The sequence below is a fragment of the Panthera leo genome, chromosome B4, assembly GCF_018350215.1.
Source record: "Panthera leo isolate Ple1 chromosome B4, P.leo_Ple1_pat1.1, whole genome shotgun sequence".
Classification (NCBI taxonomy): Eukaryota; Metazoa; Chordata; class Mammalia; order Carnivora; family Felidae; genus Panthera; species Panthera leo.
This window is the reverse complement of record NC_056685.1, coordinates 136,589,923-136,611,859: the sequence shown is the minus strand read 5'-3', so window position 1 is coordinate 136,611,859 and position 21,937 is coordinate 136,589,923. Positions and strand designations below refer to the sequence as shown.

Here is a 21,937-nt window from a genome sequence, read left to right as displayed (position 1 = left end):
AACAACAACAAGATAAACGATCCCACTGAGAAATGGGCCGGGGACGCGGGGACACATCTCCCCCCAAGATGATACGCAAATGGCCAACGGGCACGTGATGCTCCTGTCGTGCGTCATCGGGGAAACAGGAGCCCAAACCACAAGACAGCACTTCCCTCCACCCCCCACAAGCACTGTTAGAATGATCCCCCGCCCCCCCGCCCCCCCACCCCCGGGAGAAGGTGGTGGAGCAGGGCCCTCAGACGCAGCTCGCAGGAAGGAAGCTGGTGCGGCTGCCGCGGAGGGAGGCCGGTGGCTCCTCAAACCACAGCAGTGACGCGACGCAGCCGTCCGCGCCCAGGTGCGCCCCCGGGAGAGACGGAGACGCACGTCCCCACCAAACCCTGCACGGCGCGTTCAGAGCGGCGCGTCCGTGACAACCCAGAGGTGGCCACGACCCACAGATCAGTGGTGAGCAGACAAGCAGAGCGCGGTTTCCCGAGCAGGGGGTATTACTCGGCCATGACGGGAATGACTAGTGACACAGGCTCGGACGGGGACGAGCCCTGAAGGTACCGGGCTGCACGGAAGGAGCACGTTGCGCGATTCCGTTCCGTGAAACGTCCGGGACAGGCCAAGGTACAGAGATGGAAACTTGACTGGTATTTGCCAGGGGCTTGGGGTGGGGGGGGGGTGATGAAAACGTTCTGGAATGACACAGGGGTGAGGGTTGCACCACTCCGTGAATATGCTAAAAACCACTCAACTGTGCATTTTTAAAAAGTGAATGATATGTCGGGGCGCCTGGGTGGCTCAGTCGGGTGAGCGTCCGACTTCGGCTCAGGGCATGATCTCGCGGTTCGTGGGTTCGAGCCCCGCGTCGGGCTCTGTGCTAATGGCTCGGAGCCTGGAGCCTGCTTCCGATTCTGTGTGTGTGTCTCTCTCTCTGCCCCTCCCCCGCTCACGCTCTATCTCTCTCTGTCTCAAAAATAAAAACATTAAAAAAAAAGTGAATGACATGTCAAAAAAATATATATATGTATATACATATGTAAAAAACAAAGAAAGGGTCATGGCCAGACATCAGAGTCTTGTTACTATTCACCGTCTCTGGACTTGGCCATGCCTGGGCACAGCCGGGGAATGCCCGCGCCCCCTGCCCCCCTCGACCCCAATCTCACTCCCGGCCACGAGAACCGAGGCGGACGTTCAGGTGACGGTACGATCAATGGTTCCCGTCACAGGGCTCTCTCGTGAGATCAAAGCTAATGACCGGCGACGGATATCACGCATAATTAAATTCACTTGACTTAATGTGGCCATGTGATGGAGAAAAGGAAGAGATGGGGGGCGGGGCAGGGGGGCAGGCCCGAGGGACCCACAGGCCCTGGGGTCAGGGACCTGAGTCTCCGTTCCACTGACCAGCCCCGTGAGCACGAGCAACCTGCGATCTCTGTGCCTCAGTTTCCTCATCTGGAAAATGCAGATGAGAAGGTGCCCACCCCTCAGGGCTGCCTCAGTAAGGGTTCTGGGGCTGGAGAGGGGAGCCTAGGGCCCCGGGGGGCTTGTCTGTTCCCCCCCCCTCCCTCGAGAGGCCGCCTGCTCTGGAGGTACAGTCCCTGTGGGGAGGCGGAGGCAACAGAGAGCCAGATAATCGTGACCACTGTCTAGGCCACTGGGGGGGCAAGGACGTGCCGGGGGGGCCTCGCTGGCTGGCTTGTTCCTGGATTTAGAAATATCTCCCCTTGCTTTGTTGTTTAGACATCCAGCAGATTCCTCAGGCTTCCTACGAACTCCTGTTTCCTTAAGGGGGGGGCGTGGTGAGGAACACGGGCTCCTGGGGCCCCACCCGTAGCAGCCAGATGAGCCCCTGGCCGGGTCACACGGAGGGGGCCCGGGAAAGGCAACAAGCCTCTACTCTGTGACTTCGGCTGCTCCTTCCCCTCCCTGGGCCTCACTTTCTCTCTCTGCAAGGGTCCCCTCAGCCCTGCCACTCAGCTGGGGTGCTCTGTACGCGAACGATCCCTGTCCCTATCGTCCCTCATTCCCACCTTGGGCCGATGAAGACCTGGGCTGCCTATTCTTCCCAGACGCTGGCACGGGGACAGGGTGGCACAGGGACAGGGCGGGAAGGGAAGGGCACAGCGGTAGGAAATGCCTCCCTGAGCAGCTGTGTGACCCTGGGCAAGTCTCTTGACCTCTCTGAGCTTCAGCCTCCTCCATCACAAAGCAGGACGAACGCGGCTGGCCTTGCGGATCCCCCGCAAGTGACGATGGGGTCCGGCCCACAGCGGCAGCTCTGAGCGGCTGGTCTGTCTCAGGCTCCCTCACCAGTGCTCACTGGTTGGCCATTCACAGGAAATGAGGGGCGTTCGGCCGGGTTGTGACTGCCTTTCCGGGAACGACACTCCCGTCATTAGACAGGTGGGTCCTTCCTCTTTAACAGGATAATATCCTTCGTGATGTTCAGAACCAGCGGGGAATGTGGGCGTTCTCTTGAGCCACCGTCCAAGTCCCACCCTGCTTCCCCCGAAGAGAAAGTCCTCAGGACGGGTGGGGGTGAAGGTCCAGCGGGCTCAAAAGCCACACGACCAGGGCCCGTAGTCAAGGTGCACACGGTGGCCCAGGGGTCACTGCCCACCGTGGCTTTAAGGGTGGCGTCTCAGGTGTGCCTGGGGGACCAGGGTGTGGCCGCGGCCTCCCTGCCGCTCACAGGCCCAGGACGGGACACGGGGCCACTCACCGGACGCCTTCGTTGAGGCTGAAAAGCTCCTGGTCGGGCAGCCCCTTGCGCTGGAAGACGGCGATGACCCCGTTGTGGATGCTGCAGGTGGGAGAAAGAGATGTGTCATCGGGGCCCCGAGACCCCCTCCCCGCCTTCCCAGGCCTCCCTTCTGCCTTGCCTCTTCCCAGCAGCTCACGCTGCTCTGCTCCCGGGACAGAAAAGGGCCCGGTCAGAAGCAGGTGCTGGCTTTTGCCAGGCTGTCCTCCTGGGACCCTGTCCACACCAAAGGCTGAGTTCCCATCTCACTGCTGGGGTCGAGCCCTAGCCCCCGCCTCCCCAGAGCCCTGGGCCCGAGTCACCAAGGCACCTCCCAGTCACCTCCCCAGGAGGTCTCACGTAGCCTGCCCACACTCTGCTCCCCTTCCTGTGTTCTCGAACCCTCTATTCCCGGGCACACCCTTTGATCACCAGTCCCACCCTCTGATGTGTCCAAGCCTGGCGCTCACTGTGGGTTTCCCGGTGCCCCCTCCCGGCTCCTGGCATCCCTGAGCACTGGACGCTCACGTTATCTGTCCCGCTGGGGATGGGGAAGCTGCCTCCGGCCCCAGGGCCTTTGTACACGCCCTTTCTGCTGGCTGCTTCTCCCCCACTTCACATTTACCTCCTTTAGATCACGTGTTGTTGCCAGTTTTCACGGCACTTGTCCGTGTGTAACCACACGTTTATGTGTGACTTTAACTTGTTGCCACCATTATCTACAAAGCCCTAGAGCCCAGGGTCCTGCGTTGTTCGTGACTCGCCTGTATATACCCAGCACCCGGCTCGAAGGAGAAGCTTGTAAACATCTGGTGAAAATTTATCCTTGACTATCCCTCGTCCTCCAAAGCCAATCTATCCTGAAGTCTGATCCCTTTCTATCGCCTGGATCTCCGCAGCACCCCTCCCCTCCCTGCAAGCCAGGGCCCCTCCCTGCATGCCTGGACCTATAACACCAGCCCTGCCTCCCTACTGCCTCAAGTCAGGGAGTCACCTCCCTGACCAGGGTCTTGTGAGGCCTCCACTGTCCTCAAGATACAGCCCAAGGCCTGGACATGGCATTCAAGGCTCGTCAGGAATGCCCCCTCCCTGCATTCCGGGGCATCCTACACTCAAGTCTCAGAGTTCTGGACCTGCCCGAGGCTGCCACACCTCCGGGTCTCTGCACCCACTGCCCTTTCTCCTGGAAGGCCCTTCGCTCCCCCATGAGGCAAGCAACCATTCATATTAAAGACCCAGCTCAGAAGCCACTGCCTCCAAGAAGCCCTCCCAACTTCCCGCCTTTCCCATGAAGACTCCTGTTCTGCAACCTTCCTGATTCACTTTCCTGTTAGCACTGCTCCCCCGCCCCCTCCACGAGAACCGGGTGTGGGTGGCTCCACCCCCCTCCACCTAGGACCCAGTCACTGCTGTAAAGCTCACAGACCTGCTGCTGTGGTTCTCAGGGCAGAGAGGACGGCTGGACCCACGCTGCCACTCCCATCACGGATCGGGCAGCAGCCACGAAGCTCCCGATGCCTGTCTGTCTTCATTGGCTCTACCTGTCCTGGGAATGTGGACTGGCCCCCCACGTCCCAGATGGGGAGACAGAGGCTCATAGAGGCCAAGTCCCCTGCGGGCGGGCACAGAGCTCCCCACCCGATAGCTGCTCCCTCTCTCCATGCAGCCTCCCCACAAAGAGCCGGGTCTGGGCAGGGCTGGGGCGCGAAGGGGCCGTGCCCACCAGGAGTTACCAGCGTCTCAGCAAGTGCTGGCAGAGACGGGGAGGGACACCAGTCACGCGACCTGGGATGCCCAACTACCCCAGGCCTGGCGTCGGAATGCCACGTATTCGTGTGTCTAAGACACATGTCCTCCAAATTCTGTTTCCCGTCTCTGAAAGGGGGTCACGAGTGTGCCTGCCCCCCACCCCCTGGGCTGCCGTGAGGAAGAAATGCCTGGCCAGAGCCTCAGGGCGTGGTGGGGCCCGGACCGCGCTCGCCTCTGTTAGAAGTCCCCGCTGGCCCCGGCCCTGCCACTGTGTCACCGGTCCTGCCACTGTGTCACCGTAAGGCTGCTCCCCATCTACAACCCAAAGAGATAAAAGTCCGCCAGGAAGCCAGTGGTCCTCTAGCAGCCACGCTGAAGTCCCTACAGCTGCAAGATCACTTCTGGCCCTGTGGGGGCTGCTGGGGGGCCGCGCTGCCCTCAGGCAGAGGTGACCAAGAACGGAGGCCCCAAGGTGGGAGGAAGCCGGTGCAAGCCGAGCCCTGGGCGGCTCATCGCACAGACCTGCTCCTGGCGGCCTGCCCGTGGCCCTCCTCCTCTTCCGGTCAGCCTTCCGGAGGGACCCCAGCCCAGGGGTGACCCTACACCTGTGTCACATGCATCACCCCCTCCTGCCTCAGGGCCTTTGTCCTTGCTGTCCCGCCCACCTGCCCCTGCAGACCTCACCCCCTCCCCTGGCCCCCGAGTCAGGTCCTTCCTTCCTTCCTCACCCCGCGTTGCAGAAAAAGTTGACCTTGGCCTTCTTTGAGGAGAGGGGAGGCCTTTTGCTTTACTATGTAGCCCTGGTCCCTGACCCCCAGGCTCGCGCTGGGGCTGCACGGGGAGCCTTGGCCAGCGAGGACCCATCAGCGAGGGAGTCTATCACCTCCCTTGACTCTCCCAACGCCTGTATCTGAGCAGCACCCCGCCCAGCCCAGGGGTGGCCCTCGAGCTCTCCCACCCCTCCCCCATCCCGCGAACCAGGGCCACCTGGGCCCCCGGCTTCCCCATCCACACAGTGGATTCCTAGCTGCGACCTGCCCGTGGGATTCTTCAGCAGTGACTCCGGGGAGGGGCGTGTCCCCCGGACCCACCACCGCTCAGCGTCTGCTCTGTGGTTTCTCTCTATCTCTGCCTTCTATAACCACGGTACGGGGTGAGCTGTCACACCCAGGCTACGGAAGGAAACACCGAGGCTCGAGGCTCCGACACGCAGCGCGGCACTGGGTGGCTGGGAAACCGCCTCCCGCCCGGCCCCTGCCCACACGGGGACCCGCACAGGCAGCGCCCTGCTCCCTCCAGCTGTGGCCTGAGATCTCATTCCTTTGCGCACTCCAGGTCGGGCAAACCAAAAATCTTGCTGTGAGCCACTCGGGGAGGGGAAGGGTGGGGGGGCGAGAGGGCCTCACGTGACTTACCGTCTCCCCAAAAATAGAAGTGAAACCCCAGCCACCCCGGTCTGGGGCCTCCGGACCAGGGGTGGGCCGGCCCAGCCTCGGGCCCTGGCAAACGGTCCCATGGAAACCACAGGTGGCCTCCAAGGGCACTTTCGGGGGAGGCCTGAGTGGAGGTGACCCATGGCCTCCCCTCAGCTGGGCAGTCCCTCACAGAGTGTGTCCCCCTCCCCAGTGCACGAGGACAGGAGGGCAGGGCCAAGTCCCGGCATCTCTTGCCTGGGCACCGGGTGTGTACAGGGTGAACGGGAGAAGGCGCGAGACCCCCCGGTGAGGCTTCGGGGCGTCCTGGGCAGTGCTGAGACCTGCTGTCACCAGGGCTGGCCTGGACCACACGGCCCAGGAAGAGGGCGGGGCGCAGCCAAGCCGGGAGAGGAAAGGCTGGCTGTAGGGCTCCCGGGGGCACTTGCCCGGGGCCACCCTGGCTTGGGCTGGAGCCCGTGTGGGGCTGCAGGCCGAAGGGGCCCCCGTGGCTGGTTCTCTGGCCCGCCATCACCTTTCTTAGTGCGGCCCACCTGCCCATACGGGAAGCCCCAGCAGAGAGTGAGTAGGATCTGGACCCACCTAAAGCCAGGCTTCTGGTCGGTCAGGCCGATGCACCTTCCTGGTGCCCTGGAGGCAGAGCCCTGTCCTTCTCCGGCGCCTACCCTGATTTGGACACCGGAGACCTCAGAGGACACAGAGAGGAGGGCAGGTGCCCCCAGAAGGCCACCCCAGACCCTGAGCGGGGTGGCCACCTCCTTGGGCCCCTCCCAATGGTGTCCAGGCCTGGTGCATCTCACGGGCTCCGTGGGAAGGGATGGTCGAGTAAGTGATGAAGGGCAGGTGAGCTGGGCTCCACTGGGTCCCCATGGGGCCCCCAGGCTCCTCCTGCCACCACCCCCCCCCCGACAGCTGGGCTCTGGTCCTCCCTCTGCCCCGTCCCTCCAAGGGCAACCAGATGGAGCCCCGATGTCCTCGTCAGTACCCCGGGAATCACGCCCAGCCCGGCCTCCTGGCTGTTCTAGCCGCTCTTAGGCGCAGTGCCCACGGCCTCCTCCGCACGTCCAGGTGAAAGGCAAAGGAGGCAGGTGACTTGGAATCCAACCCTGCCCCCAGGCCAGGCCCCGAGCGGACCCTCTGGAAAATGGGGGTGATGGTGCCCCTTCCAGCCCTGTACCAGCTTCCTCTGCCCCTCAGCAAACAGGTGTCGCTCACATCCCGGTTTCAGTCCACCCGGCTGATTCACATGCTGCCCCCCCCCCCCCCCCCAGCAGGGTTCCTGGCTGAGCAGGAGGGACCCAAGGCCACCTCTGCTCCTCCCTGGGCACCCGGCAAGGGCCCTGACCCACTGGTCCTGACCACAGAGGGGACAGTGGAGTGCCCACGTCCTCGAACACCTGCCTGGACTTCGCACCGCCCTTCGCAGTGGCGAGGCGGGTGCGGGATGCCGTGCTGGGGAGGGCTGCAGCGGGCCCGAGCCCGGGCTGGTGGGTGGGAGAAGTGACGACCCAGAGCACGTGGTGGGGGTGGGGGGGGGGTGTATGAGCGTCACGAATGCCACAAACACAGTGGCTCACAGCGACCCAAATGTGTGTTCTTAGGTTTTCGAAGGCCAGAAGTCCTAAGTCAGTTTCACGGGGCTGAAATCAAGGTGTTGGTGTGACTGGCTCCGGGGAGAGTCTGGCTCCGGGCCCTGCCCGGTTTCTAGAGGCGCCCACGTTCCTCGGCCCGGCCTCCTTTCTACGTCCCCACAGCCGGCCGCGTGGCGCCTTCGGTCTCTCTGATTCTACCCCGCCAGCTCCTTCCCTGACGCCGCCCCCCGTGCCTCCCTCTTGCGAAGACCCTCGAGACGACACCGGACCCCCATCTCGAGATCCTTAACTCGGTCACACCTGCGAAGTTCCTTCTGTAAGCTACCACATGCACAGGTTCTGGGGGGCCAGGGTGTTGACATGTTTGGGGGGGGGCATTGCTTTGCTGACCATACCCAGGCTGCCTTGGGGCGGGCGGGAGGCTCAGGACCCAGAGCGAATAGGCAGGGGCCGGGTAGGGGAGCCAAGCACAGGTCCCCAGCAGCCTCCGTCCCCCACTCCCAACCAAATGATCACCCTGGAGCCTTCAGCCAGCCTCCCGTGGCCCCTCAGAGACCCCCTGAGGTGTCGGCAGAAACGCAGACTTCGGAGTCGGCCCCAGGTTGGATCCCCGCTTCTGCCCTGACACGCCGTCACCCACCTTTCTTGGTCCCTGGGCAGTGACCTCAAGCCACCCCTGGGGCAGGCGCCCCCTGCCCCCGCCAAGCCCCCCCCCCCGGGATCTTGAGCAAGTACCCCCCCCCGCCTCAGTTTCCCTATCTGTAAGCTGAAGACAATTATCCCAGCCTTGGAGGGAGATGATGGGGAGTGAGTATCACACGCAGGCAGTGTGCCTGGCACCACAGGGGCACACACTCTGCCCTGCTTGGGGCCTCCCCTCCCACACTGAGCAGGTGGGGTGGGCACTGGGATCTCTAGACCTCAAGCATTCGGGAAGATCCAGGCCTGGCAAGGAATAGCGAACTCCCGGATGGTTTACACCCTTTGGCCCAAATGCATGCACAGGGGACCTGTGCTGGGGAGGCCTTTAGGGCCAAGGTTTGGGGAGCTCCCTCTCACCCCTCGGCTGGCCCCTCAGCTCAAGGGCATGACCTTCATGGAGCTAGAGACCCCACGCCTGCATGGGGTCCAGAGGCAGTGAGGAGCTAACTGGGGCTGGCCAGGGGAACGCGTGGACAGAGCGGGACACGGCCTGCCATGTCCCGGCCCTCGAGGAAGCGGGGGGGGGGGGGGGGACTCCAGGTGGGGGCGGCAGGTAAGCCCTCCGAGGCCCCCACCCTGACCGTGCTGTACACATGCCCCTGCCTGCAGCCCCGCACTCGGCTTGGCTCGAAGGACAAACCCGCCCGTGAAGAAGCAGGTGCTCAGAAAACACCTTGGATGGTTCCAAGGCCGGCCACCGCCCACCCCTCACTCAAACCTCCCCTGCACCGCTATGGCATCGACGTTCTAGACGCAAGAATGAAATGCGGCCGGCCAGCTGCGCGGTCAGCACGTACCGTCCCCCCGGTTATCTTCTCCCCGGCACTAAACACGACCTGCGGTGACCTCACTCCTTTACTTGCGTCCCTGTTTCCTTCCTAACTCCCTCCACCACGTCCAAGCTCAGGACGCTGCTGTTTCTCTGCTGACTCTACGCCCCCCGAGCAGCTCAGGGCCAGGGAGCGAGCGAACGAATGGATGGTTAAATGAACGCGTGGATTCCGCTCTCACGAGAGCGAGCTTTGTATTTTCGCCCCGTGTCAAGATGAGGAAGGGGCCACAGGAAATTCAGGGGACGTGCCCAGGGCCCCTGTAGTGGGTTGAACAGCATCCCCTAGAAATCCAAGTCTCCTGGAAACAGGGTCTTTGCAGATTCGTTAAGGATCTTGAGAAAACATCATCCCGCGTTAGGGGTGGCCCTACGACCAATGACGGGTGTGCTTATACGAGAAAGGAGGGGGAGGACCCGGCCACAGAGACCCAGGAGAGACCACGTGGAGGGGGAGGCAGACGGCCACAAGCCAAGAAACCACCGGGAGCTGGAAGAGGCAGGATACTCCCCTAGAGTCTCTGGAGGGGGCATGGTCCTAACGCCGCCTTCCTTTTGGACTTCTGCCTCTGGAACCCCCGGAGACCACGTCTCTGTTGATCTCAGCCACCCAGCTGCCGGCAATGTGTTTCGGCAGCCCTGTGACACTAGCACAGTCGCACAGATAAAAGGGGGTGCAATCTGGGCTCCAAATGAAGAATCCACAGCTCAGCGAGGCAGGCCCCGGAGACTGAGAGCTGTCTTGCGTGAGGCCGTGGTCCCGAGGGCTCTGCAGGGAGCAGCGAGGGGCGGGCAGGCAGGCAGAGACCAGAGAGGACCCCCGCCCTCCACCGCTCCTGCTCAGGGACCCGGCAGAGGAAGGTGCTTTTGCCTGCCCTTGGCTCAGTCTCCCCTCTGCCTGGGGAGGAGAGAGCAGGGGCTCCGGTTCTGCCATGTCCTACATGGGTGACCGTGACACGGACAGGTCGGCCGGGTTGCTCTGTGTCCCCCTCTGCACCTCTAAAGTGGGGGAGGTGACAGAAGTAACTCCCTCGCTGGGCAAAGTGAGCTAAGGGGCATGAAGGGGCCTGGCGCATAGTAGGAGTAGAGGGTGGCAGCAGGAGACCCCAGCTGGGGGAGAGGAGCTCACAAAGCTGCTAGTTGGTGAGTTGCTGAGCACCCCCCCAACCTCTCCTTACAAACCCACCCCAACATCCGGGGCTTGAGTCATGAATTACAGAGTACCTACTGTGTGCTGGGCACTGTGTAGAGGGTTTTAATATGTGTCTTTGCACTTAATCCCTACAACAGCCCTGTGAGGTGGACACCATTACTAGCCCATTTGATGGATATGGAAATCAAGCACCAGAGAGGTTAAGTGACTTGCTCAAGGCCACACAGCAGGGAAGAGGCAGAGCTGGGAACTGAACTAAGTCTGTTTGGCTCCTCCCTCTAAACCAAAGCAGAGGAATGAGGAGGACAGCTGCATCTCTCTCCCTAACTCTGAGAGAGAAGAAAACAACTCATCACATAGTGAAGTCATTGCGTCAGTGAGATTCCCCAATGACAGTCCTTCTTTCGCAGTCTCCCCACCAGCCCTGTAAGGAGGAATGCACAGGCACATGCCCGCTGACAGCTAGGGAAACTGAGGCAAACGCAGCTCCAAGCAGTTTGCGACTTGGTAGGGGACAGAAGACAAGCACGTGGACAATGGTGTCCTACCCAGTGCACAGACAAGGCTCTTAGGCTGGCGGCCCTGTGCCCACTAAGGTGTTCGAGAAGTTCTGGATCAACAGAATGAACGTGGGTCCACACTGAGGGCCGGGGTCCTGGGGGCCAAGACCACAGCCAGCGGGTGCATCTGGCCACGCTTCACTGCCCGCATCCACGGCCCCCCCCCCTCCCCTCCCCTCCCTTTTCCTTTCCGTGGAAACGTCTACTTTGAAAAGGGCTCAGAAGCAGACACGCTGGGGAATCCCACTAAATAAACCATCTCTTTTCCGGATCCCAGCCCTGCTCTTCAAACAAAGCCTGGGGGTGGGGGTACTTCCCACGCCCCTGCTCGTCTGGGAACGGCCCCCGGGGAGGGGGAGGGTCGTCTGAGGAATGCCTGGCAGCTGCTGCCTCCCTGCAGACAGCTGGGAGGACCAGGGGCCGCTCGGGGGAAACTGCCCGCCCACCCCCCTCCGACCAAAGGGACCTTTACTCCGGGACAGGAAGCGCGGCGGCCACCCACCCGCGGCGCCCTTGAGGCTCATTTGCTCATCCGAGAAATGGGAAAAATACTTCCTGCTCTATTTACCTCTCGGATTGCCATGAGCCACGGAGCGGCGACGTGGGAAGACCCCGGGCGGGAGAGGCAAGCACGCGGGCGCCAGGCCCACCCGGTCGCCCACCAGCTGGGCGCTTCGGGACGAGCCCCGAGGTCGCGGTCTGGTCCCTCCGTTCTAGAAACACGTTGCACTAAACTTCCCTCCCGGCCCGCACAACTCCGGCGGAGCAAGTTCTCGGCGAGCTGTTAAGCGCCGCGGTGCTGAAGGCGCCGTTCCTCGCCCGCGGGCCGGATCGAGGGCTCCCTCTCCCCCCCGGGGCTCGGGGGGCCCCCGGGCCCGGCGGGCGGCCCGGGAGGGCGCGGCCTTACCTGTTCCAGGTGGCGTTGGCGCAGGCCCGGCGCTGCTGCGTGCCCCGCTCGTCCGCGGCGGCGGCGGCCGGCTCTCTCTTGCCCAGGTCACTGAGGCTGGGCGAACTCATGAACTTCAACCTGCGGAGAGTCCTCATGGTGACCCCGGCGGCCCGCTCCGCGCCCACGCGCGCCCGGCGCCGCGCCCTGCGCCACGCAGCGCCGCGGGCCCCGGCCGGCACTGCGCCCTCTACGAGGAAACTTGGGCGAGAGCAGGAAGCTGAGCGGCCCTCGGGGCTCCCGCCCCGGTCCCGCGCCTCCGCCCCGGGCCCCGCGCCGGCCGGCCCGCCGGGTTAATCATTGCTGGGAGCGGCCGCAGCCTGGAGCGCCAGGAGCGCGGCCGGCAGCGCGGACCCGGCGCAAACGGAGGGCGGGGGCGGGGCCGGGGGCGGGGCCGCGCCGGAGGGGGCGGGGTTCAGGGCGGGGCGGAGCAGAGGCGGGCCCGGGGGGGCGGAGCAGGGCAGGGGGCGGGGACGAGGCGGTGCCTCAGGCGAGGGGGCGTGTGCAGAGGCGGGGCCGGGAGGGGCGTGGCCACGTAGCGGGGACGGGGCCCCGCGCCTCGGTGGCCGCAGCCTCCCCGACGCCCCCTTTGTGTGCCCTTCCGGGTCGTGCTTGGACCCCTCGTCTTCCGAGGGCCGCGTGTGCTCACAGGAAACCAACACCCATGGGACGCACGACCCAACCCCAAGCGTCGGCCCCGAGCCGGCCACTGCGGCCACGCACACGCGCAAACACACACACACACACACACACACACACACACACACACACACACACACAACGCTCCGACCAGACCCCCTTTGCCAATGCCTCGCCCAAAGTCACCACCTCCCTGCCGTCCCTCCCCACAAAGGCTGTGCCCACACACGTCCCTCAAGACCCTGCCACGTGGACACAGACTCCTCCCACGTTCTCACGAACACCTGGCCGAGATTTTCGGCCCCCTCGGGCTCCGTGGCCAGGACCCCACCCCACCGGGCCTGACTACCCTAATCGCCCTCTGACCTGGTGGGGTTGCCAGGTTGGGGGCTGGGGGAGTCAGGCGTGGCCTCTCCAGGAAACCGGCAACGCTGTTGCTCCCCCCGCCCCGTGGGTATCCGGGGTGGTGAAAACAAGTGGGTCCCCCAAGCCTCTGCGGCTGGGGAGAGGGACCCCACTGAAGGGAGGGCACCGCCTCCGTGCTCCCCATGCTTTACGCAGCACTTTTCGATGCTTGGTCGCAGGCCGGTCGCCCTCTGTGAGGCAGGAATTCTCGGTCTAGATTTAATTTTTTTCGAATATAGTTGATGCAGAAGTAGCCACGCTTCGCCCCATTTCCCAGTTGAGGAGGTGAGGCCCCAGGGGGTGAAATAACCTGCCTGACGTCATACAATCAGCAAACGGGGAAGCTGGGCCAGGCCAGGTCTCCTAAGCACGCGGCACGGGCATGCGCCCCTCCCCTACCGCCCCCCGCACCCCCAATCAAACAGGGCACGATCGCATCGCTGCCCTCATCCTACATCCTGGGCCTTTCCTGGGGCCGTGCCTGTGCTGAGCACGTTCTGGTGATACCACAACCCCTGCCCCATGTCTTTCCATAAGCGCTTCCTTTGTAAATCAGTGGGGAGAAAGGGGGGCTGATCCTCAGAGGGGCTCAGTAGGTGAGGGATGCTCAGAGCCCCCCACCATGTTGTACAGAAGAGGGAACTGAGGCCCAGAGGCCACTGCGTCCCTTATGCCCGGTGTGCACATCTCCTGCTTCTCTTCGATGGCAGAACCCAGGAATCTTCCCCCTGTGCCCCCTGCGCCCCCTGAGAAAGGGGTTCCTTCCATCCCATGGATAGGGGCCAGCCAATTCAGTCTGATGCAGTGTAGAGACAGGAATCAGCCTGCAGGAGGCAGTGACAGGGCCTGGCTCAGCCCCCAAAGCTGGGGCTCTTTCTGCCAAATGACCCAGATGACCCAGGCCGGATGGTTTGCCAAGGTCAGGCCAAGCAGTGGTTTCAAGGGCCAAGAAAACCCCGTGTGAAGTGTGGGAGAACCTCGCAAGGGTACATTGCCCAGTTAAAATCAGTCGGCATTTCCTGAGCACCTGCTATTTGCCAGGCATTACCCTCATCCTAGGGAGGCAGAGTCATGACCGACAGACTCCCTGGCTCTGAGCTCAAGATCCACGGAGGGGTGAGGCCTGAATGATCTGGTGAGAAGTGACAGGCCAGGAGGGACTGAGCTTGCCCCTTCCTCCCCTGTACCCAGTCACATGGTCTCTCACCCCTTTAGAAACACCTGTGGACCCTGTATGCTCCCTCCACCCCCTCCGCTACCTCCCCAGGCCAGGAAGCCGACTGTCTTCCAGTGCCAGCCATCCCCCCACTCCCTTCTCCAGCTGCCTTCACCCCGGGTTAGGCTCTGGGGTTGCCCTCCGGTCATTTGGTGGCTTTTCCATCCTGTTGCCTTGAGCCGGGAGGGCAGGGACTGTAACACCTGGCTCAGCACTACATTCCCAAGCCCAGCGCACAGTAGGGATGCAGGATGTATTTGGTTGAATGAAGTAACTACCAGTGGAGCAGAAGGCTGAAGGTGGGAGGGAGGCGGGCCCTTCTGGATGAGAAATTGAAGGGGCAATGGGTGGCGTATGGGTAAGGGCAGCGCGTGTGGGAGGCAGGAGGAGGGGAGAAGAGGAGGGGCCGGGAGGGGGTCTCGGGAGCGGCGGTGGAGAGCAGGGCTCTGGGAGAAGTGGCCAGCCAGAAATCCCGGGGATGGCCCTTGAAAGCCATCGGTAGTCCCACAGCCCGTGTTCAGGAATTAGCTGTAGCTGTACCGCCCAGACCGGCTGCAGACCTTTGTAAAATCTGTCTACACCCAGTAGCCCGGAGCAAGGGTGTGGTGACGAGTCAGGGGAAGGTGTGGCTGCCTTGGTGTCCTGGCAGGTGACTTACCCCCAGGATATGGGGGGTGGGGCTGGGGTTCGCCAGGGCAGCCGAGGGGAGCAGCCAGCCCCCAGGGCTGGAACCTGAGGCACAGGCCAGGAGCAGACGAGGCCATCACAACCCCCCCAGAGAGGGGGGTTGCTGGGTGGCCAAGAAACAAGGCAAGCCCCTGAGTGTGTTCTGTGCAGCCTGCGGTGTGGGCAAGAGAAACAAAAAACAAAACTGAATGCAGCCAAGGTTTCACAATGGAGAGATTGACATAGAAACCCTGATTTCTGGCTTCCTGGGAAGCATCAGATGACCAGGCCTCCTGGGCCTGAGGCCCCACGTGATAGCTCGCGCTGAGAGCTGGCCCCACGGGCGGGCGAAGGGGTTCTGGGCGCCCACCAGGCCCTCTGCTCACTTACGGGGTCTTCTAGGCCTGAAAAGCGGTCGGGGACTGAGCCACTGTATTGCAGGGGTGGCCCTGGGCAGGGCCCATCAGTAGCGAGACGCAGGGAAGGGAAGTGTTCTCCACCAAAGAGACTGGGAGACTGGGGCCCCAATCACGCGTCCCCAGAGCTGCCAGAGTAACCTTGCTCTGGATCCATGCCAGGCCAGATGGCCCCAAATGCGCCCTCTCCTTCCCCGGGACCCGAGTTTCGTTCCACACTCCCACCTGCTAGTCGAGTGGGTATTGGGAGTTGGTACAAGGCACTGGTCACTAGGAGGGATCCCAGGACTTGGGAGGGAGCGGCCAGAACTGTGGGCCAGCAGCCCTCCACCAAGTCCGGTGATTTCTAGGGCCTCAGTTTGCCCATCTGTAACATGGATGAGGATTAGGGGCCCTGTCCTCCGCCACTCCCTTTCCCCATGCCTCCACTGGTGAGTTTGAGGGACAGGGGAAACGAGAACCCATAAAGCCCTTTAGAGGTCCCGTGCTCCCTGTGGACGTGGCGGGAGATGGTGACCCGGGTGTCTCTGATCCCTGAGGTATGACGGTGCTGAGGGGCTGGCCCAGAGGTTTTGTCATCACAGGTAAAGCACTGGGACCGGCAGTGACCTTCAGGACGGGCCTGGCACCAGCAGCCGGGCTCGTGGCATTGAAATTTTCATGTCAGGATCTTTGGGGGCAGGGCCTGGGGCTTACTAATGAGCATCTGAGAGGACTCTCGTGTGCCCTGGGCTCTGCACACCCCTGAGCCTGGCTCAGCCCCTCATGCACAGATGGACAGTCTGACACCCAGAACGGACTGCGGGAAGTCAGTGCAGCTCCAGAAGCCAGGCCTCCAGACTTCGAGTCCACCAGGGAGAGTTCTGGAGCTCCGGGGCACCAGCCTGTTCCTGTATGCCAACCCGAAGTGGGGAGTCAGCCCGTCCCGAAGGGGCCGGGTTGGAAGGGGGCCCAGGGATGGGCAGAGAAGCAGGGCACGGGGACCGTCACCGTGGCTGTACCGCGGCGTCCAGGCTCATCCAGGCTGGAGAGTGGGGGTGGGGGGAGGCCCGTGCCCAAAGTCACAGTCAGCGAGTGGCCGAGCGGAAGCTGGAGCCGGGCCAGCTTGGGGGTGAGGGGGTGGACGGCCGCCAGCCCCGTCACTGTCACTGTCACCGAAGCTGTCCTCAGCTGGCCTGCGCCTTGCCCACTCCCAGGCACTGCCTGCTCTGAGCAGGGGTGCTTCTGCCCCCCGGTGGCGAAGGCTGGTGCTCTCCAAAGCTGACTGGGAAAGTCCGTCCAGCACCCTGGGGTCTTGGACACCGGGCACGGGGAGCCGCGGGAGGAGTGCCGGCTCATCCCTCCCTTCTCGGGGACGGACAGGGATGGTGACACGCCTGCCCCACGAGGGGGTGAGGTGGGATGAGACAATTCAACTGTCACCACGGGTCGGTTATGGCCGCGTGGCACAAAGATTCCCGAGTCAGGGCCGCCTGTGATTAGGTTGGTCGTCTCTGATGGCTTTGCAACGCGCCGTTCTCAGTGACCCTCCCGAGGCCGGACAGCAGGCCATCCTCCAAGGCGGGATGGGCGTCGGGCCCGTCAGGAGCGACACGTGTTATCTTTCATGAGTGGGGGGGGGCCTCACGGGGGTTCCCGCTTGCCAAGCCCGGGGTGCGTGGGTCCTGCCCTCAAGCCGCTCCAGAGGAAATGTCCCTCTGGTGGCCTTAGAGCCGGGCTCGACTATTATTACTCCCGTTTCACAGATGTGGAAACTGAGGCCGAGTGGGGTTAAGTTGCCTGCTCAGGGGTTGTCGGCTGGGAAGGGTTGGAGCTGGGATGCGGTGCCACCGGAGAGACAAAACCCACCTCCCCAGTGCTTTAATAAACACTGCAGACGCATTTATTGAACACCTACTACATGCCTGCCCCTGTTCGAGGCGAATACAGCAGGGGACAAGAAAGACGCGGTCTCTGCCATCATGGGGGGGAGCTCCCGTCCTGTCCGACGTCTCCTGACATCTTCGTGTGCCCCTCAAGTCCGCTCTCTACCCGCTGGGCCCCCAGCCCCCCATCCCACGCCACCAGGACCCCATCTGGGGCTCTTCCCCAAGCTGGCGGTCTCTGCCCTCTGCTCTCAGAACACTCCCCCTCCTCTTGCTCTGGATCCTGTTCTAGAGGCGGGGGAGGGGGGTCCGATCAGCAGAGGCCCCCTGTCTCCGACACCACGAGCCCCTAAACGCATTCGCGGGACTCTCTCTCCGAACCTCACGTTCCCCTCGGCGGACGAGGTCTTGAACAACCAGTTCCCCGGACCCTTCCCGGGGAAGGCGTTGTATAACCCTCATTCTGCTCTATAAATAGGTGCCCGGGGCGCGGTGAGCGAGCTGGTAGGCTGCACAGTCCCCCCAAAACCGGGGCGGCTCCCTGCCGGGCCACCTCCTCTGCCAGCCTCTCAACCTCCTGGAGCCTCGTCTCCTCGGATGAACACAGAAAGGGGGGGGTGGGTAAAACCACGCACCTCCCAGCGTGAGCGTGAGGGTGCGGTGAGAGCAGTGACCGCGGACGATGCTTTCGGAGCACTCGCTATGGGCCGGGCACGTTGTGGCGTTCATCCCCGACTTCCCCAGCAATTTTAGACGGAGGCAGCCACCCACGTCATCCCGGTCTATAGGGGAGCCAGCCGGGGCCCCGGAAGGTTAAGTGACCGGTCCAAGGTCACGCAGCCAGGCCAGGACTCCAACGCAGGCTGCCCGCACGCCACGTCAGCGTGTTGATGACCTTCGCGAACGAGGCAGCGGGCCCAGCACAGAGCAGGCCTGGAATGAACAGCAGCTGCCGCTCTTTCGTGTGCACGTAATCACCGTCACGTCTAGAGGCTACGTCGGCAGCCTGCAGGGTGGGGGGAGGCGAGCCACCGCCACCCAGGTGCCCGCCCCTCCCAGCCTCCTCCAAGGAGAAGGACCCCGACGGCCCCATCCAGCGCCGCAGACCTGACTCGGGTACGGACAGAGCAATCTGCCTGCTGGGCTGAGTCCTGGGGAGGGTTTCCAGACTGCTCTCCTGTCGTGGGTACAGTTGTGTCCCCCAGAAAGACACAATGGAGTTCCTAAGTCCTGGCACCTGTGAACGTGAACTCGTGTGGACACAGGGTCTTTGCAGATGTGACCAAGTTGACGCAGGGTCATATTGGAGGAGGGCGGACCCTACCCTACGTCCCGTGACGGACGTCCTTATAAGAAGGACACAGAGATGGCCACAGAGGGAGGACGGCCACGGGAAGACAGGCGGACTGGAGGGATGTGGCCACAAGCCAAAGAGAGCCAAGAAGGGACAAGGTAGGATGCTGAGCCCATGCTGACACCTTGATTTCAGACTTCTGGCCTCTAGAACCGCGAGAGAATACATTTCCGACGCGAGCCCTCCACTCTGCGGTCATTCGGGAAGGCAGACCGAGGACACTACTGCATCGCCAGCCCCCGGGCCCTGGCTTTGACCTCACGTCCGGCAACCCCGCGTCCGCGCGTGAAAGGTCGGGCCCCAGCGCCAGCACACTGGAGACCCCTTCGTTCCCCTGCCCCTGCTTTTTTCCAGCAGGAACACACAAACCCCAGGAGATGGGGTGGCGAGCAGTAACTTCTGCCCAAAGCATCGCACTCGGGCCCCGAACGCTAACAGTATGCCCTGTGGACTCATTGCTGGCTGCTCCACGGACATTTCTCGACCTGAACGTCTGTAGCAACTCCGGAGGTCAGGCCCCGTGATCATCTCCACTATGCAGATGTGTAGACTGAGGCCACGCAGGACAGAGCTGGATGGGATGGGGCTTGACTTCCGGCTTTATTTCTCCCTAAGGCACCCCCACCCCCGCTGCCTTGGCCAGTGGCCTTTTCTTAGCAGAATCCTCGGGAAGAACAGCTTCTCGGGACATCAGAACTCACGCTGGTAACGAAAACACCCGGGAGGAGAAGCCTGAGAGGACGGGCAGGCGTGGTGCGGGACTGGGGGGTCTCGGGACGTGTTTTTGCACTCACCGCTGCCTCATTACCCTTCCAGGCAGCTCCCAAGGCCCTGGGAATTACTAGTCCCAGGCGGGAATTCAGATCCAGCAGGGTATGTAGAAAAGGGTGGCATCCGAACTTGGCCTGCATTCTTGACTTTGTCAATAAAGCCCAAAGAGCCCCGTGAGAAGGTGACATTGGGCCGCCTGGACTCTGCCAAGTCCAGGGCTCCGCCCTCGGAGGAAGGGGGCGTCCACCCAGCATGGCGTTCCATGCACCATTTCCCCGCTCCTGCAAGAATGCGGTTCAAAGCCCACGAAGGGATGGACTGTTTTTTTTTTTAAAGCTTATTTATTTATTTATTGAGAGAGAGAGAGAGGACATGGGGGAGGGGCAGAGACAGGGAGAGAGAGAGAATCCCAAGCAGGCTCCACACTGTCAGCACAGAGCCCGACGTGGGGCTCGAACCCACAAACCGTGAGATCATGACCTGAGCCGATATCAAGAGGTGGCCGCTTAACCGACAGAGCCCCCCCCCACCAGGCGTCCCAGGGACAGATTTAAGGCAGGAGAAAACACTGCTGAGATTCACTGTAGGGTGGGCCCGGCCCACGTATCCCCACCGTAACCCTGCTCGAGGGGCAGCCTCACCCCTGCAGGTGGACCCTGACGTCCCAGAGCCTGATGTCACCCACAGGGTCACAGGCTGGCGAGGGGCAGGGCCAGCGTGGACACTGGGGTGCCTTTCCAGTCCCTGGCTTCCCGCAGTGGTGGACTGTGGACGGAATTCATCCGCCTGGAGGCCAGGACCTTCCGCACCTGAAGCCTGGTCAGGCACAGCTCCCCTGCCATCTTCCCAGCCCCTGCCAGGCCGGCAAGCACAGGTCCCATGCCCGCGCCCACAGCTTGCCCACCCCTCTGGGCCCTCAAGCCCCTGCAGGCTCAGGACTCCCCCCTCCCCCCCCCCCCCCAGACACGGACGCAGAGCCTTCCGGAACCCAGCTTACTGCCAGCACACCCACTCGCTCCCCAGAGGTGATCTGCCCCTCCAGCTTGGAGACCTCAGACGAAGCCCTCTGCCTGCAAGATTTCCAAATATCCAGGTTCAGAGTCCAGGACCCTCCACAATCTGGGCACAGACTTTCGTTCCTTCCGTTTCTGCTTCGTGCCCCACGGAGTCCCTCCAGGCCCCTTTCTGCCACCAACCTCCAACCAGAAGACAAAGTGACTGCTTATTCTCCAGACTTTCTACCTGCTTCCAGCCCCTGGGACTTCAGCCAGGCGCTGCCCTTCCCCCCCGGGGTGGCCTTCCTCCCTTTCCTCCAACTAATTTCTTCTTCAGCGATCGTAATCACAATAATGCTGCTGCTGATGTGGATGCTGTAGGGTGTCTTGATTCAAGGCATCGGCTGCGGAGCCAGAAGACTGCCTGGGCTGGGTTGTGGCTTTACCACCTCGGGCGGACTGCTTCCGTTTCCCTGGGCCTCAGTTTCCTCGTCTGTAAAATGAGAACCATAATAACACCTTCCTCCCTGGGAGATCTCAAGGCTGAAAAAACGTGTCCAGAGATGTGAAATGGGCCAGGCGCACGGTAGGGGCTCGTCAGTACTGGCCATCCTCCCTCTGCCTTGCGTCCGGATCTCGGGACAGGGCGGGCGGCCTCCTCTAGCCGACTGGGCGTTGGCTGAGGCCGAGGGGGCGGCCTGCAGAGGGTAGAGGTGCGAGGTATGTGCCTGGTAGACAGACAAGGACTTTCTTGACCTGACTTTGTTAGGGCTCTTTGAGCCCTCTGCTGGACGAGGCCCTTCCTTGGGCATCTCTCTCTCTCTCTCTCTCTCTCTCTCTCTCTCTCTCTCGGCGTCTCTCTCTCTCTCTCTCTCTCTCTCTCTCTCGTCTTGTCCTTGCAGGATCCAGTTTGAGCAAGAATCCTGCTAGGTCAGTTTCGCCCAACTCCCCCCCCCCCCCCCCCCACCATGTCTTATCGCCGTGGCCTGCCTTCAGCGAGAATTCCCTTCAGCAGGTCACCGAGAGTGTCCCTTATCCCACCTGCTTCCTCCCCGAGTACCTTCCTCCCCCCCCCCGCTGCTCCTGGCCCTGCTCCTCGGCTATAAATCCCCGCTCATCCTTGTCGGCAGGGGAGTTGAGTCTAATTTCTCTTCCCCACTGAACGCCTCTGTCCACAACTAGGAAACACATAAGCTCGGCCAAACTCAGTTTTTTTAGGGCCCGTCTGGCCGCGGAATCTGATCCACTGTGGCGTGAGGCTATTTAGAGCCCTGGTCTACCCCACTCGGTACAGATCTGGTGCGGAAACGGTCCCCGGGATGCCGCCCTGGTGCCTCCAGCAGGGTATCATCGGGTTGAGAGGGAATCACAAGTCACATCTGGCCCTGAGGGTGTCCGCTAAGGGCCGCAGGACTCACACCGGACTCCAGAGATGGCCTACAACGGAGCAGGAGCCTCAGAGACAGGCTCTGGAAAGTGCTTGGTAAGAAGCAGTAATCTCTGGGGGGGGGGGGGGGCATTATGATTATTTTGCGTTGACCACTTAAAGGCCGAGAGGCTGGACAATTCAAGGAATGGCCACAACCTGAGAGCTCTCTCCCTCCACAGCTCCTAGAAACGCTGGGTAACAAAATTACAGACATCTTCTTTTTATTTATTTTTTTAACATTTATTCATTTTTGAGAGTCAGAGTGTGAGCAGGGGAGGGGCAGACAGAGAGGGAGACACAGAATCCGAAGCAGGCCCCAGGCTCCGAGCTGTCAGCACAGAGCCCGACGCGGGGCTCGAACTCACGGACCGTGAGATCATGCCCTGAGCCGAAGTCGGACGCTCAACCGACAGAGCCACCTGGGCACCCCTACACGCATTTTCTAGATGGATAACTGAGCTGGTAAGAAAATGAGGA

The 21,937-nt window shown here is 62.4% G+C and overlaps 1 protein-coding gene across 4 annotated transcripts in view; it reads right to left on the bottom strand.

Annotated features, from left to right (window-relative positions):
• The window catches only part of PRR5 (proline rich 5), a 50,575-nt gene that overhangs the window by 14,706 nt on the left and 13,932 nt on the right, over positions 1–21,937 (bottom strand). For 2 of the 4 annotated variants that reach the window (XM_042948089.1, XM_042948087.1), the window contains exons 2-3: positions 11,666–11,785; positions 2,723–2,803 (exon numbers count right to left, since the gene is read on the bottom strand). In XM_042948089.1, coding sequence (XP_042804023.1) covers positions 2,723–2,803; positions 11,666–11,775 — 191 coding nt within the window. In that variant the 5' untranslated portion in view covers positions 11,776–11,785. Of the gene's footprint in view, positions 1–2,722; positions 2,804–4,166; positions 4,300–11,665; positions 12,056–21,937 lie in introns of those variants that run through there. The other 2 variants (XM_042948088.1, XM_042948086.1) reach the window with 2 other exon arrangements.